Here is a 17,805-nt window from a genome sequence, read left to right as displayed (position 1 = left end):
AGGTAAATAATTTCTCAATGAATGTGGAATGTTGAGTTACGAGCATCTTTTAAAATAGGGAGTTTGGTGTTTAATTCTAGTGAAAACTTACAGCCGAAACGTCCCTGATGGAAAAGCAAATGTCTCTGATATAAACAAATAATTTAGGTAAGGTAGTCGAAATTGCAAGTATTTCATGTAATTTTTATTTGTCTCTCATTCAAAAGTGTTGTAAGATATAAATAATATAACAAGGACAGGTTTGTTGTTGATTTTTGGTGTAGAAATCGAAATTCCTCTTACAATTTGGAGGTTTGTAGTTACAATCGATTATTATGAAAAATAATTCAAGTTGAAATTACCATTCTGAATTGTTGACAAAAGATAAACATGTGTTTAATAAAATGATAATGTTATTTGTTCACAAACCTCGTAATTATGGATCAAAGGACATCATTTGTATTGTCTATGTCTGAGGAACGTCTATGAGTGAAACCTGAACGTCTCTGATCAAAACATGGCTTACTTTCAGCATCTGTAAAGGGCTTTTATGGGGATTTGACCGAAGGAAATGCACTGAATTCATTATTAGTATCTACTGAACATTAACATTTAAACAAATGAGACCCCTGCTATATGTTTTGTTCAAATGAGATGAAAGTGAAGATACGAATATAAAAATCTCTGCTTAAACGACAAAAACTCCACTTTTACTTTAAATTCCGTGTGTATTAGCTTTTGTAAACTTCACAGGAGGTAAACAGTATTTTAGGAACAAATTAACACAGTCTTCAAAGGCATGAACAAGATGAAAATATATTCATTTGAATGTTTTTCTACCCTTCATTTGAATTTTCACTAAAACAATGTTTATTTTAGTCAGAGACGTTCACCAATATGTCACAGTTCTATCTAACCTTGAATAAAAACAACACCCTTGGAGATATCCCAGTATAATCGGGTTTGCAAGAAAGCTGATATCAATGACATTTGACTGAGATATATTTATATCAGTGAGTCACGTTTTTTAATTTTGACCCCTGATTTGCCCAATTGTACATCGTTCAACGTTTTCACCCAATGTTATCCAGCTTTGGAGGAACATTATTTAATAATTAGCAGTAATGTTATGAAGAGCACAATGTTGATTGTGAGAAAAAAAAAAGCCTCTTCCTGTTTCCAATGGTAGGCTGACAAAATGTCACGCATGGCTGAGCACATAAACTTTAAAGACAACAATGACAAATTGCACCTTTTCCAAGTTTGAGTGTCACATGACAGATGCAGATTTGTGTTTAGGATTTCCTCTAACATGTTATGGTCCATAACCTATAAAAGGCTACCTGTCCGTCAATGTAGTCACTCCCTCAAAGGCTAACCCACACAGTCCATTTATTTAAAAGACAGTTTAAAGATGATGTTAAGTCAATATGTGCCTGAATAGAGCATGTTGCTATTTTTATCTTTTTTTTTAACTTCTACAGTGAAAGTAAGGGCTCGGAACTGAACGTACTCAACAAACATGAACATTACATACTCATAAATCTTTTCCACGCAAACGCTTCACATTTCGCACAATACACTGCTGCACTTCTTTCTTCTTTTTTTTCTCCTTATTCTTCTCTCTCTCTCTCTCTCTCTCTCTCTCATTCTCTTTCTTTATAGCCACTCAGTGAGTGGTGACTTGAATATCATAATCTTAGTATGTCGCATTGTTTAGACAATCATTTCTGAAGTCATATGTAATTACATAACAAGTAGGCATTATTTTATGCACATACATTTTGTATATTTATGCAAACAAAGCATCCGGTGTATCAGTGGTCCAAAAGACAAATTAAGCAACTCTGGATATACAGAAATACAGGAGACCATCATCATAAGCAAATTCTTGACGAGGAGAAAGGCCTCAGAAATAATTGTGCAAACAATACGACATAATAAGAATATTTCAACTCATCTCCGCTCAGTATAGTGTAAATCGCTTTTGAAGTCCCATTAGATGGCGGCCGCCCTTCATCGGTAACCCCTTGGTGTGCGTGCGCCAACCTATCCAGTTCTGGGTAGAGCTGATCACTGTCTAAAAAGGGTCCAGAGTGTTTTGATTTTTTGTGTGTGTGTGTGTGTGCGTATATGTGTGTGTGTGTGTGTGCTATTTTAGCATAATTTCCGCTTCCCTCTTGAGGATTATTGTTTTCTTTATTTTCGCTGGCCACACTTCACATGGTAAAACAAGCGTGTGGTATAGTATGCGACTGTTGTACGTAGTTACCGTCGTATCACATATTGAAGTGAAGCTGGTGTGTGAGATATTGCGTTGCACTTTAGAATCTAGGAACAGTTCATCAAGTCACCGTGAAAATGTCGGTTGCTCGGCAGTTGGGCCTCTCTCTTCGGCCTCTTCTGGCATCGAAGACGACTCGGGTGATATCACTGTCGTCATATCACAAAAATGTGAGTAGAATCTGCACCCCAAACCACGGTCATACAGAATCGGTGGTGTCTCGTAGGAAAGTATGGGCTCAAACATGTACCAAGTAAAGGGAATAATGATTACTCCTTGAAAGGTTATCCATACTCACCGTGAACTGGTAGAAAAGGAGAAGCATATGTTTGAACACATTTTGCAGAATAAGTCAAGTATTTATGATAGAAAGAATGCAAATCATTCGTCAATAACAATGTAGGGTTGTCCACGAGGGGTTTGCGAATATCGCTGGGACATGCTTGAAAAGCCAGCGACATAGTGTTTGACACGCCCAAAATTTGGGATCTAATTAAGGGGATGGTACAGCTTTGCTTGAGATGGGGCTTCAAGTTTCAAACTTCTTTTGATGACAATTCTTTGAGATAATGAGAAACCTTTTATGAAATGTTAAAGAGCATGCAATTCTAAGGAATTAAAAGTTTTATATGATGAAAATTCGTTATGAAATCGCTGAGATATCCAAACAAAGCAATCCTAATAAAAGGTGGGACCCACCTTTTATTCAGATGGTTTTGTTTTACTTTGTATTTGAAATTCTCAGCCATTTCAAAGCCGACTTTCATCACATAAACTATAAATTCCTTTTTGCATTGTATGCTTTTTAACATTTCATAAAGTGGTTTCAAAGTATCAAAAAGGTAAAAACTGAATCCTTATCTCAATCAATACTATACCATGCCTTAAAACGTTAAAGTGAAGCATGTGAGGAAAAAAAACTACGTAAAACTTGGGAAACGCCAAACTTGTAAAAAACTACCAGACAGAGATCTACATTCCCTTTCATAAAACGCTTTACAGAAGTTCCTGCGAAAATTTTCGCAATGATAATCAGAACGATTTTGATACCTACAGAAAAATTATTAAATTCCCTTTATAGAATGATACCCTATCGTTATGATTAATAAATTCGTATAGATGGCATTGTTTCAAAATTTCGGATAAAGTCTAAATTGTTTAATAGTTGCAAAAATTAATACTAGCAGTGCCCCGTCGTAAAGAGTCAATGAAGAAGAATCAATGATGGTCTTTTGTATGCATGGTTTATGACTTGCGTTCTTAGCTGGTCAGCCAGAAATGCCAGTTTCAATAGAATGTTGAATTCAACGTTCAAGCTATAAGTGGGGCCTTGCCAGGCAAGGTTGATTGCTCATTTGGAATTTTATCCATCAAGCCACGCGTAAGCAATTTTCGAAAAGGCCAGCGCCATGTAGGGCATTTCGACGCTGGTATGCTTCAGGAAGACCCGGTTGAGAGACTAGGTGTAAGTCGTGAGACCATAAACATGACTTTGTTGTGTGAATGTGGTGAAGGCTCTGTGAGATTGTATGGCTGGAGTCCTGTTGTTAAATGTCCATTAAAGTTTATATGCGCATGCCCACGTTTGTTTGAATCAATGTTAATGTTGACCTTAAAAGGCATAGCCGACATTTACATTTTAAAGTGAATTAGTGTTCTTTCAAGTTTGTTGTATTAAATGTGTAGGCTCTTAGTGGTAATTCCTCCATTTTGCTTGAGTACTTTGGGAAATTTTGCTCTTTCGCTTTGCATTAATCATAGAACGACTGGGTTGGTACGTCCTGATTTGTTTGCACAGACGTTTAGCTCGAATGATAATGATTGTCGTGTTTCTGAGTGCTCGACAAAGGACCAAATGATTTAAAATGTGGTAGCTGGTGTAAAAAGCAGCTTGCTTTCTTCTCCTCGTCTGTCGACCCCCCCCCCCCCCCCGCCAACATGAATGATGAACAAGAAAGAAAATTTTCTGCTCCCAGCTAGGAAACAAAGACCATGTTTCACACTGACAAATAAAAATGAAACAACGATAATGAACACTGTCTTTTGCCAAAAAAGGGGGAAAAATCCGCCACATGGTGCCAGACTAGGGAGGTGAGGGAGGGAGTCTTCTAGATAAAAGAAAACCTCCAACGCGCATTCCTCAATTTCCAAACAAAGCGTAGAGAATAATACCGTATTCACATTGGTACTTGAATCTCTGCTAAAGGGTTGAATTCACAGAGCAATAGAGCAATTTGCGAAGGATTTGAATGTCGAAAAAACATGAAAAAGTCTAACATTCGTAGTAGTTTTTCTCGGAATGTGTTCCGACCAATGGAGCTGAAACCATTCTTGCGCAGTTTGTGCGTATAGTTCTTACGACGTATGGGCAAATGTGGCTCATGCCATTGCTGAACTACGGTCATTCTCATCATACGAAGATGACGCAACTTAAATGGGAACAACGCCAATTTTCAATAATCATCCAGGGATTTTTTTTCCCCAAGGAGAGCTGATAGTTGTCTTGAGTGGAAGTATATCGCTTTTCTTTATTCTTTCTCGTTCTTTCGTTTCTCTCTGTTGATTGTTGGTTTTATGTATGCATACACGCTAGTTGTGAGTGTGTGTTCCGAATCCTTTTATGAGGACCATTATACCAACACAAACATCTGCTTGCTGTACATATAAATGTGGCGTACCATAGAGTCATTTCAAGTGTGTTTTTCTATACTTCTGTTTTTAAGATTATTGGTGCCATTTCGATGTGTAGATGTATGTCTTTGTAGAAAGATGTAGAAAGCCTAATAAATGAAATGAAACGAAATAATATGAAATGAAATAAAATAAAATAGAATAAAATGAAATGAAATGAAAAGAAATTTATGAAATGGAATGAAGTCAGACACCTCGGTCATGAGCTTTATAGAGGTCAGACGTCATGTTAGTCAGACCGCAGCACGTATACGGTATATAGTGAGCAGTACGTTTCACGTTTATCATACTTTTTCGTTTCGCAAATCCTCGCTTCAACGAGAATTTTGCGAAAAAGAGGAAGGGACTTACAAATTGTGAGGTCAAACAGAATGTGCGTACAGGACATGGGGAAGAATGGTAACGTGATTTGATGTCTGAGAAACGCTCTTTCGTTTCGGAGAAAGTAAGCAATGAAGTTTGAGCAATTTTCGGACTTTTTTTGTTGTCATGGATTTGATTGATTTTCTTCTCTCCGTGGACCTGACCCGTGCCAAAAAAGACGAAAAAAAATTACTTTTGTTTATGAGTTGGGATTGACGAAAAGCTGTCAAAAATTGTGGAAAAATTAAAGTCGCATGGTTTTAAAGGGATTTCAATAGGTTCACAGTGCAACAGAAATCAGAGTTTACCGGAAATTGCTCGAATGTTTTGTACATGTGGTGGGAAATCTTTCTTTTTTCTTTTACTGGCGAGCTGTTCTTTCACTCCGCATTCATTCCCTGTTTGTTTCACGTATTACGTGCCCAGGCTTCACAACATTTCTAGCCTTATTCTGCCGCAGATTTGATAGCGATAACTCTATACAATTATGTGTATGTTAAGGGTATATCATATACACGAATGTACATGTATCTGTATTGCTTCCCCCATTATTTTGTATGGTATTTCATGATGTGAGTAATAGTTACTTGCGAGGTTTCATGGCAATGCTATGACCTTAATTGTTACATAAGTATATGTACCAAGATTACATAGGTATACCTATAAAATGAATGTGCAGATTTGATTTGACTTGTTATTTTGTTTTCAATATCCAATGATATTGCTGGTTAGTGGAGGTCTTGTTGATGAGAAGTGAAATTTGGGTGAAATGCAGACGGATTGAATTCAGTTGAACAGGAATCACGCCACTTGTATAATCCGTTTTTGCAAAAAGTCCCTATTGTGGGAGGGAGTATCCCCTCCAACTTCCCCCCCCCCCCCCCTCTCGGTCGCTTCTCTCCCTCGCCAAGAATCTCACACTGTCACTTTTTTATCATCCCTGTCCTTTGTACTTTTCGTCTTCTCCTTCTTTTCTCATGTTCATCTCCACCTCCATCATTTTTTCAATTCAAATTTTATTTCATTTTTCGAAAAAAACATAAACATTTCACTTTCATTGGTAACAGAGAATAAGGTTACATAATCAAAACAAAGTAAAATTGAAAAGAGAACATAATTGTGGAACCTTGAAGTAACAAATAATGTTGTAATGAAAATTGACTGAAGTGATATAGACGATATAACATTACACAAAATATCGAAAAATGGAGGGACCCACTAAAAAGGCAATGCTTGTAGAATGTGGGCCCCTCAGGTACAGAATGTCAATAGAAAATGAACTGATGCAAAAACGGGAAAAAAGATCGGGAATAAAGTCAGATTAAAAAAAAGGTCTGGAAGCCCAATAAGAAGACAGAGTAACGGACAGACACACATACACAGGCGAATGAACATTAAACGAGACTGAGACGACAAAACTTATGAAAGGGGACTTCAATGCGAGACAGAACGAGACAAGGTTGACATATAGGAAGACAATACAGCGGACAGAAAGGAAAAACAGATCCAGCGATCCTCGACAGAACTATGTCGAAAAAATATTGGGATGCGAGGAAGGGATACATAAATATGGAGAAATAGAGAGAAATAGATGCGGAGGTACTACAAGTAGAATTGAATCTACTCAGTAAGAGTCTCAGGACAACAGGGACGAGAGAATATGTGAGAGTATATTATTGGTTATCATAATTCTTCGGAAAAAATTAAAATGAGCCAACAGGCTGATTCACTTCTGTAGGAACATAACATTGCAATAGAAACAACTTTAATCTCCTTTTAAATGAAAATATAGAAGGTGAATTTCTTATGTCATTATTCAGAAAATTCCAATATGTTGGGCCAGTATAAATAAGTGTGTTCTTAGCAAGAATCGTTCGTAAGAGAGGTAAGTGAAATTCATTGGAACGTCGAGTGGGATAGTCATGGAATGATTGATTTCTTTGAAACATAGAATCGAAAATGGAGGGGAGTGAGTTGTTGCTGTACGTATACATAAATTGCCCCAAATTAAATAAATACAAATCTTTAATTTTTAGCAGCTTATTTGCGGCAAATAATATATTTGAGTGGGAGGGTATGAAAGGATAACTGATGACACGGAGAGCTTTCTTTTGTAGAAGGAACACTCTATCCAGTAGGTTCTGGTGAGTGTTGCCCCAAACTAAAACACCATAATTAAGATATGGCAATATCAGTGACGAATATAACATAAGTAATGATTTTTGTGGGATATACAATTTCATTCTATTTATAACACCTATATTACGTGAGATTATGTTGGATATATAATCAATATGTAACTTCCAGGAAAGTTTGTCGTCAACAATAATTCCAAGGAATTTAAAATGTGAAACTTGTTCTAAATGAAAATCATTCAAAACTATAGCTGTACTCAAAATGTCAACAGTATTACTAAAAATCATATATTTCGTTTTTTGGGTATTCAATGATAATTTATTGGCTCTTACCCAATTATTCACTTTTTGTAATTCAGTATTGACTTTTTGAACAAGAAAATTGACATCATTGTGGGCAAAAAATACACTGGTATCGTCAGCAAAATGGATAAAGGATAGTACATCGGATGCCTGGCAAAAATCATTGATATAAATAATAAATAATAGTGGCCCTAATAAACTTCCTTGTGGAACGCCAAAATTCACTTCTCTTATTACTGAAAAATTGTCTTTAATTGTAACAAATTGTCTTCTATTTCCTAAATAACTCCTGAACCACTCCAAGGCCTTCCCACGTATTCCGTAATGTGATAACTTGTGGAGTAGAATATCATCATCTATTCCTTCTCCCTCATTCTGCAGCCTCAGATCGACTACTCCTCGTTCAAGCTTTCCTCTCCCGGAGGAGAACTCAAACCAAGGTACGATGTTGTGGTCGTCGGGTCTGGCTACGGCGGCTCTGTAGCTGCCTGCCGGGCGAGTCGGGCAAGCAAGTCTGTGTGCGTCCTGGAACGGGGGAAGGAGTGGCTCCCGGGGGACTTTCCTGAAACAACACTGAAGTCACTGAGGGAAATTCAGCTTACGGCCGGTGGTCATCAACAGTTGATTGGTAAATTGCAGTTGCATGTCTGTATGTGTGTGTGTGTGTGTGTGTGTGTGTGTGTGTGTGTGTGCGTGTGTATATGTGTGTGTCTTGAAAGAGCGTGCACTATGTGTCTTAATATTTTTTTTTCTTTTCAGTTTACATAAGTGTATATGTGTGTATAGTGTGTGGGTGTGGGTGTGTGGGTGTGGGTGTGTGTGTGTGCGTGCGTGCGTGTGTGTGTGTGTGTGTGTGTGTGTGTGTGTGTGACTGGGTGTGTATAAGTGCCTCTTGTTCTGGAGCAGGCCCTGTTACGTTTATCATTATTTGCCCAATTCCTACCTAGAGAAGAAAGAGTTTGTCCTGGTGACATTGGTATCATTTCAAGATAGTGTTTGAACATGCATTGTGATATGGAAGGGGTATGGCCTGGGGTTAGGGAAATCCAAGCAGTACCATGAGTGTGATGGTATTCACATAATTATACGCTTGATAGCCTAAGGGGCAGCACTCTTGCCATCATCAGCCAGTTGGAAGTTTGCTAACAAATGTTTGCTTTGTATTTTATTGTGTGATATCGACCTATATAATTATAAAAGTGCTTGAAAATTACAGATTTGAGAAGTATATTCCTCCCCCTAGAAAAAGTGCACTGCATTCAGAAAAATATTATGGATGGCTAAAGGTTCCCTTTTTCTTATAGTATGGCGTTGTTTCCCCGGTGAACTCAAGCCTTTTTGTAAAGACTGTAAAAATTTTGTTGTGCCGTCATTTGTGCGTTTTGGCTTTCTCTTTTCTTTTCATTGTTGATTTCTGGGGACTATTCAAAATTCCGCCTTCACAGACACTCAATAAACACATGCAGTTTTTCAAAAACAAGGAACTGGATATCAAGGCAATATCACATCCCAAATATAACATGCCGTACACTTTTTCTTGAAAGTTGGGACACTAAAAGCATATATATATATATATATATATATATATACAAATATCTTCTTCTTTAGACGTGGATATTGATTTTTCAAATTATTCACGAAACATTTGAAGAATTTAGATTTTGTTCTTGTTGTGCTAGCTTATTGCATTTCTCGTTATCCTAGTATGACATTTTCACGACATCTGTAGCCAGTCCTTGCATTTACTCTGCGGCGTCGATACGTTTTCACGATTGGATGGGGGAGGGGGCAAAACTTGGAGTTGGAATATATGTGCGAGAGAGCAGAGCTACCGAGGGGGAGGGTGTCTGAGGGGGTACCTAACCTCCCACATGAGGGAGATTTTGCATTTGTAGACCTGAAATTCAGCGATCTGATGAAAACTTTTGGTGACATTTTTGGATTTCTTTTTCCTATCAAAAGAGTAAGAAAAACAAATAGCCCTATCCACAGATAATAATGAATGACTAAATCGCGGTATCTCAGCTCTTGTCCCGCGTTTGCGACATCATTGTGTAGGCCTTTAAAGTGATACATGAATGTTGACAGGGGGAGGGGGATGGTGTGGGAGGGGCTACCTACGACGGAGCTTTTGCATTTATAGGATTGAAATACATGTAGAATGATCTGATGCACATTTTTGTGGAATATTCGGAAAGTTGTCAGTCCCCAAAGTGTGCCTGGCCTAATTCTTTGGAACCGAGCGTGGGAAAGGTTTGATGAAATACTATACAAACGTGTATTTAGAAATGTGTTAATCTCCCAAGTGTACTAAGTACTAAGCGAGGGAAATTTTGCATTTACATACTTGAAATTCAACGATCTGTTGCACAACGGGTGAAATATTAACTTGGACATTTTTCTATCATAAAAAGTAAGAAAATTTCCCCCATTTCGGGGACAAAATGACGCGTTTGCTTCCCTTGTCCTCCAGGATCGACGCCCCAGCATCTGAAGGAGCTTTCTACACTTTTAGAATTCAAAGGAAATATCTCGTTAAAACATTTTTTTTTTTTTGAAGGCGGGAATCCCGAACGTGTAATAAATTTATGGAGAGAAACCAAGAGGGAGAAAGGGTTAATTGAAATGAGATATTCCGACGGAACTTTTGATTTAAAAAAATGAAGTGACAGATCTGGTGCATACTTTTGATGAAATATTTTGGAAATCTATGAAAGTCCATGGGAAAAGGACCGAACGGTGGAGGGAGATTTTGCATTTTCAGAATTGAAATTCAGCAGTCTGACTTTGGTGAAATATTTGGACAGTTTTCTATGAAAAAAGCGAGAAAAATGTACACATCTCAGGAATTAATTATGGGGGGGGAGGGAATGATATGTTCCCCCCCCCCCATCCTCAACAATAGACTTACATACCAACGAAAAGATGTTTTCCCTGACTTTTCTAGGGATACCGGTATTCATTTGTTAATACTTTTTAATTTATATTCTCCAAACAAAGTGTGCACTATTATTGAATTTTAATCACAAAAAGATATGTGTTACCCAATAATGATTCTCTGGGAAGTTTCTTGCCTAAAGATCAAAGGTCAAAAGGTCAAAGCTCAAGTGGAAGAGCTAAATTTCACTTCTTCCTCCGTATCCCAAAAGTGACTTAAGGTATCATCATGAAATTTAGTACATTTATGAATGTTCTTACTGGCAATGATTCTCTTGGGAATAGGGTCATAGCGTCAAAGGGTAAGGGTGGCAGGTCAGGTTAAAATGTAACTATTTATTTTAATAACGAAATTACACTTTTTCACCATAACTTGAAAATTGCTAAATGCCTAAACTTATAAAACGTTCAAAAATCAAGTAAAAATCCTCAAGTCCCCAAATACACGTACCTGCACTTTTAGACAATATAGCAGAAATAGTTCAAGAAAAGTGAACAGTCAACACATTTGTGACAATTAAACCTGTCATTTCAGTATTTTGCCATTTATGTGAAACTGTCATGACACATTGTCAAGACACGCCACTCTCGACCTATTAGGAGAACCATGCATTATGACGGAGGCATTCCAGTCGCCATGGCGAAATTTCTAGTTTTCTAAGGAATTCAATTCAACTGTAGTACAGCAACGCTAAACCGCCCATTTTGATTTTGACTCGTGCGATATTACCATTGATCGTGATACGTATGAGGCCTATGTAGATGCAGATGGCGTTCAGGCTTTCCACACAAGACGGGTGCTGCGTGCGTGTATGACATTACCCCCCCCCCCCCCCCCCTTCGCCTAGACTAGACTGAACTCGCTTTAGTTGGATATGACATAAAATCTGTTTTAAAACGATGTTATTTTGCTCCTTTTCATTTTGTTTAGTTTGGCATATTTCCTATATACTTTGATTTTCTGATCAACGTAATTTCTTCTAAACTTCTAAACTCCTAAACTTCTATACTTCTAAACTCCTATTGTTCATCACAATACATTGTCTGCCGTTGAGTTATGCAATATCTGGAGAGCAACTTGCAATTTTCATAGAGTATGTTTCAAGTCATTATGCATGCAAGCTCTCTTGCGCTCATGCATACAAAATCGACAAAATATTAATAAACGATTTTCGGTGTCTTAACACCCTCTAATCGTCATTGCATTTGAACTTCAAAATCTGCCTTCTAAAAGCATGTTTGTGTGGTGGCCCCCTCTTTGTGGTATTTCTTTCGTTCTACGTAAAGCTTTCGGAGTCGGGGAATTCTAAGAGATATCAAAATGTTATAAAACTGTGTCATACATAATCCATGCATACACGATATATACATGTACATGAACATATATAAATGCATAAAGAATTAAACACATTCACCATAATGGAGCTAGTCGTAAACTGTGATGCGTATTACCATCTGTTTCCTTGAAATGAGGAAATTTTACCAGTCTATACGATTTCATCGTTGGACACGATGTCACTGTTCTTCAAGGGAGCGGACTTGGAGGGACGTCCCTGATTAATGCCAATGTTGCTCTCGATGCCGACCCCAGAGTCTTCGAAGATGAGGTAAGTACGTAACTCTGGGAAAGAGAAAAAAATAAAAACATTTACACTCACGTGCATAACGGCTCAAAAGCATCTCAGGGGAAAAAAAAAGAAAAAAAAAACCGAGACATGTATCAATATTGATAACATCCGTTATGAGCCATTGATGTTGGTCTTTGTTATCCTACCGTTATGGACGGTTTTCACGCAATGTGTTTCTTTGAGATTACTACATCACTCTCTTCGTATACAGACAGTTTCATTAAACACATCATCGTTTCACCTGTGGTTTCATTTCTCTTGCAAAATGATTATGAGATCATGCTGGGTTACTTTTGTTTTTTTGTCTTTTGCTCACGTGGGGTTGCATCACCATTAAGGAATATCATACTTGATTGAAGTTTCTAAATAAAGCACAATTTACCTCAATAGAGATTCAATAAAGTTTTTGAGACCAAGCTATCAACGAAATAATCAGACGCAATTAAAAAGCAATTCTTTCTTTTTCTGGTCGAGCATGAGACTTTCAATTTGTGCTCTCTTTTTGTGACGTGAGTTTGCACGTCGGCGTGCGCTGATTGTTTGGTGCATGTAAATTCTGCTACGAGTAAAATCATTCCCTCTATGCCGCATTGATTGACTGGGTCTAGAGTTGATCGACTGGATGTAGAGTTTTGACAACATTTGTTGCCTCTTCTTGTCAATCAGGTGTGGCCGAAAGCGCTCAGGGACGATCTCGACAACATCAACGGTCAAGATCGATCCCGATTCCTTAAGATGATGAGGCCATCGTCGTATCCGGACGACTTCCCCTCCCTGACCAAGCTAGACGTCATGAGGGAAGCAGTTCAAGACGGCGTAGATGTGTTTTCAAAGTAGGTGGCCCTGTAATCGACTTCCGTAGTTAATATAACCAAGACAGTATTTGTTACGTTGTAGCTCTTGATTAAGATTGAGGGATGTCTTTACAAAGATAATCATTCATACAGAGTTCACCTTTAAAAGGATAGTATTGTTTGGTTGAGTTTGGGGCTTTAGGTTTTTGAGGTTTTGTGAGATGATGAGAAACCTCCTATGAAATATAAAAAAGCGAACAATTCTAACAGTAATACAAAGTTTATTTCACAAAAATAGGTTTTGAAATGGCTGGGATATTCAAAACAAAGACATTTTTAGCAAAAGGTGTGACCCACTCTTTAAAAGGGTCACTTTGTTTTACTTTGTTTTTGATATCTCAGCCATAACAAACCCAAATTTCATCAGACAAAATTTGAATTCCTCTTTAGATTGTCTGCTCTTTCAAATTTGAATAGTGGTTTCTAATTGTCTCGCAAAATGTTAAAATTTGAATTCCCCATCTTAACCAAAACTGTACCATCACTTTAATGTAATAAATTATTATCTGTCGATTATTGGGGATGGTATTTTGGTCATGTCAGTTAGCACTTTGTTGTAATACCAGCAATGAAAGAGTATCAAAAACATCTTTTTATCACATAGACCGCCGCTGTATGTGAACTTCAATGACATGCCGCAGAACCAAGTGGGTGTGCCGCAGCCAGCTTGTGTCGGATGCGGCAATTGCTGTAGTGGGTGCAACACAGGCGCCAAGAGCACGCTAAACTTAACCTACCTTCAGGACGCCAAAGCCCATGGAGCCGAATTTTACACCAAGGTATAAAACAATAAGTCAAGTAGGTGAATTGAATGTGCACTTAACGAGGTTGGGTGTACACTGACCTGCTTCAATTTGACACTGATTTTTCTATCGAGATTAGGCTTTTATTATTTTTGCTGTTGTTGTTTGTGGTTTTAAAGTTTCTTGCGTGACACATCGATTTTTTAATTCGCCTCAAAGCACAGACTAGAGACATCAAACCGAAAATTACGGAAATAATCTTTTAAAATCAATATTTCCTGTATAAATCAGCATTAGATGTACAGATTACAGGCCAATGTGCTAGCATTTTTGGGTGGCAAGTATATTTTCATTCTGAAACTGAAGTCGACTTGATCCATCGTAAGTGAGCACTTGTAGCGGTGGTTTTATGTAGGAAATGGGGGGAGGGGGCGGAAACACCGAAGCCGAAAAGATCATACCCTCGCGAGAGAAAATTTAGCGCCAGAAGATATTTGTATTTGAATACTAGTATTCTAAGCATAATTTTTTTTTTTTTTTTTTTGGGGGGGGGTGGGGGGAGAATAGGTATAATATGGGAGGGGGAATCACACTTAAGCGAGTGCGCAGAGACCGAGCGAGGGGAGGGTGTTAAACGGAATATCCCCTTTCAATACAATGAAACTTGTGCATTTTTGGAATTCAGATTAAGAGATCTAGTGCACACTTTGGGGGAGTATTTGAAAATCTTACGATACAATACGTAAGACAAAGGAATGTCCAGGTACATTACGAACGGTTAAATCGTGTTATCTGTCACCTCTTGATCCGCTTGGGGGTCTTCACTGTGTACTAGGTTTATGGAGGTAAACTGAAGAGAGAGGGTGGGCGGTGGCAGGAGAGGGAGGGGTGCCTCCCACAAGTGAGTGCTCTTGCATATTTTTAGAATTGGAATTCAACGATTTGATGCACACTTTTGTTGGAATATACGGAAATTTTTCGATGAATAAATGCTACCTTTTGAACAGGTTTGCAGATAAATAATCTATCAAAAATGCTAACAAAACAGAAAAATAGAAATATTAAAGGGGTTTCGGCTGAGACCAATTTTCAGGTTTCTAACATTTTTGATGAGAAACATATTTTTCAATGAGAAACTTCCCATAACGTATAAAAGAGCATGAAATTCCAAGAAGAATTCAACATTTATTTGATGAAAATTGGTTTTAAAATGGCTGAGATACCCAAAACAGATCAATCCCTCCAAAAGGTGGGACCCACCGTTTATTACGATCACTTTGTCTTACTTTGTTTCGGGTTGTTTCCGCCATTCCAAAGCCGATTTTCATCAAAGCAACTTTGAGTTCCTGTTAGAATGGTTCCTGTTAGAATGGTTTGTTCTGTACTATTTCATAAGAAGTTTCTTGGTATCGCGCAAAAAGTTAAAAGCCCAATCCTCATCTTTACCAATACTATAATATCGCTTTAATCCGTAAAGATCCACGGATTAGGTTGGTCTCTCCAAAGCCAAGGTGGACACGCTCCTCCCCCACCCCACCCCAATCGTCGGAATTCCATAAGCTTTAAAGGACAAGTTCACCTTCATAGACATGTGGGTTGAGTGAATGAGGCAATATTAGTAGAACACATCAGTGAGAGTTTGAGCAAAATCGAACAATCCGTTAAAAAGTTATGAATTTTTGAAGTTTCTGCTCAGTCACGGCTGGATGAAAAGACTGCTATAGCTTGTGATGTCACATGAGTACAACGATACAAAGAAAGAATAAAGAAAATTCAACATAGTTCCATTTTTCTCGCATAACAAAAGAACATTCGACTTCTCTCTTTCAGAAGGCAAGAAAGTTTTGTGAAATTCTCTTTTTATATTCTTTATATAGTTGTACGCATGTGACATCATACACTGTAGTAGTTTTCTCTTTTAGCAGTGACTGCGCAAATGCTTAAAATATTCGTAACTTTTGAACGGATTGTCCAATTTTCTTCAAACTTTACCTAATGTGTTCTACTAATATTGCTGCATTCTCTCAAACTTTATTGATATGAAGGTGGACTTGTCCTTGAACTCTACCTTGCACATATTCACATCGAAAATTTGCGCATCTCGATTTCCACAGATGCTGGTGCATTCGGTGATACGAGACAAAGATACGGACGAGTGGGTAATTCACATCACTGCGAACTACCTTAGTAAAGAGACCACGAATACCATCCGAGCTGGTGTGGTCCTCCTTGGTGCGGGTGCTCTCGGATCAACCAATATCCTTCTAAACTCGGCGGCAGCGGGACTGAGCGTTTCCTCCAAACTCGGGCAGCGCTTCTCAACAAACGGCGACACAATCAATTTTGCCTACAACGGCGAGCGATACACAAACAGTGTCGGAAAGCGGCCGAAGGATGTCGATCCTGTACACGCCGCTGAACCCAAGAATCCAGGGCCTGGCCCCTGCATCGCTGGAGTAATTGACATGCGGAGAAAGGAGATCGATCTCGGGCGAGGTTACGTTCTGGAAGATGGGACGCCGCCATCTTGCGTTAAACTAATGTACAGGTAAACAAACAAACAAACAAACAAACAAACAAACAAACAATGCCTTTTGAAAAGTCGACTGGTTAAAGGAAAAAAAAGGCTTATTCAATCTCGTACTTCATACATTTTGTTTGAGTTATTTTTTTTTGGAAAATTTGTTTTATATCTGCAATATAAATTGATATCGTCAAATTGTCACTGCAAAGTGTCATCAGAATGTCGAGAGACCTGCTGAGACTGATTTTGAAACGTCATTGATGCCATTTTTTTTTTTTTTGCTTTTTTTCCCCAGCTGAATTCTATAATGAAAAGTGAAGTTATTTGAAAATCGTAATTGGAAGACATTGCGTATACAAGTCATGTCACGTGTTATCGATAATTATGCTGGTCATTGGCCTCACTGACATGGACTTGCACGTTCAGTGTAAAACGCCTTTTGATGTGTCGTTCACCGCAAAATAAGTGGATTTCAGCCGAAAAAGTCAGAAACACTTTCTTCCTTGTTTTGTCCTCAGGCTTCTATTGATTGTGGGACACTTCACTGCCGGCATTGACACCACGCCCCAGGAGGACTACTGGCGTAAGCTGTGGCGGATCGTGACAGGACGGGCCTTTCACAATTCCCTCGCCTTCCTCTCCATGAGTCAAGATAATTCCCGTGGTCGTCTCGTCCTCGACGAGAAGAGTGGTAGGGTGATCGTCGACTACCCCGACGTCGGGAAAGAGGATTATTTCCAGATCGTGATGGACGGAGCGAAGGAAGAGTGCAGGGGTATGAAGGCAGAGCTGATCCCGAATCCTTTCTGGCGCGGTGTCATCCCCTACTTCCGACACGTCCAAGGAAGCATCACTGTCCACCCACTCGGCGGCTGCGGTATGGGCGAGAGTGGGGACAGCGGGGTCGTCAACCATATGGGACAGGTATTCGTCGGGGATACTGCGGAAAATCATACGGGCCTCTTTGTCGTAGACGGAGCCGTGATGCCGCGGTGCATTGGCGTTAATCCGTCGATGACAATTGGCATCCTCGCTGAGAGAACCATGAGGTTGCTTGCTCAAGAAAACAACTGGACGACATCTCCATAGCAAGAGACAAATCCCTACATGAATTTCCCCCCTGTTTGCTATAGTTGTCACTCTTTCTTTCTTTTTTTTCTCTTTCTCTCCCTCTCTATCTCTTTCTCTCTTTACTTGGCATAAAATTTTGAGAGTAAATAGTAAGCAAATGATCAACGTTGGTGAAAGTGATGGGACAAACTATCACTTCCGAGGCGATCTGGATGTAGCTATCTTTCCGAAGCGCAGCTGAGGAAAGATAGCTGACACATTCAGATCGCCGAGGAAGTGATAGTTTGTCTCAT

At 38.7% G+C, this 17,805-nt stretch overlaps 1 protein-coding gene across 1 annotated transcript in view; it reads left to right on the top strand.

Annotated features, from left to right (window-relative positions):
• Positions 1-17,530, top strand: part of LOC139718778 (cholesterol oxidase-like) — a 62,661-nt gene extending 45,131 nt beyond the window's left edge. The window contains exons 6-11 of the mRNA XM_071630242.1: positions 8,137-8,383; positions 12,166-12,299; positions 12,987-13,153; positions 13,779-13,953; positions 16,032-16,465; positions 16,960-17,530. Of these exons, the coding sequence (XP_071486343.1) occupies positions 8,137-8,383; positions 12,166-12,299; positions 12,987-13,153; positions 13,779-13,953; positions 16,032-16,465; positions 16,960-17,530 (1,728 nt within the window). The remainder of the gene's footprint in view (positions 1-8,136; positions 8,384-12,165; positions 12,300-12,986; positions 13,154-13,778; positions 13,954-16,031; positions 16,466-16,959) is intronic.
• The last annotated feature ends 275 nt before the right edge of the window (positions 17,531-17,805 follow it).

Source organism: Diadema antillarum, unplaced genomic scaffold, assembly GCF_040938485.1.
Source record: "Diadema antillarum isolate AM-2024a unplaced genomic scaffold, OU_Dant_1.0 scf00000099, whole genome shotgun sequence".
Taxonomy (NCBI): domain Eukaryota; kingdom Metazoa; phylum Echinodermata; class Echinoidea; order Diadematoida; family Diadematidae; genus Diadema; species Diadema antillarum.
This window is presented reverse-complemented; position numbering and strand designations above follow the sequence as displayed.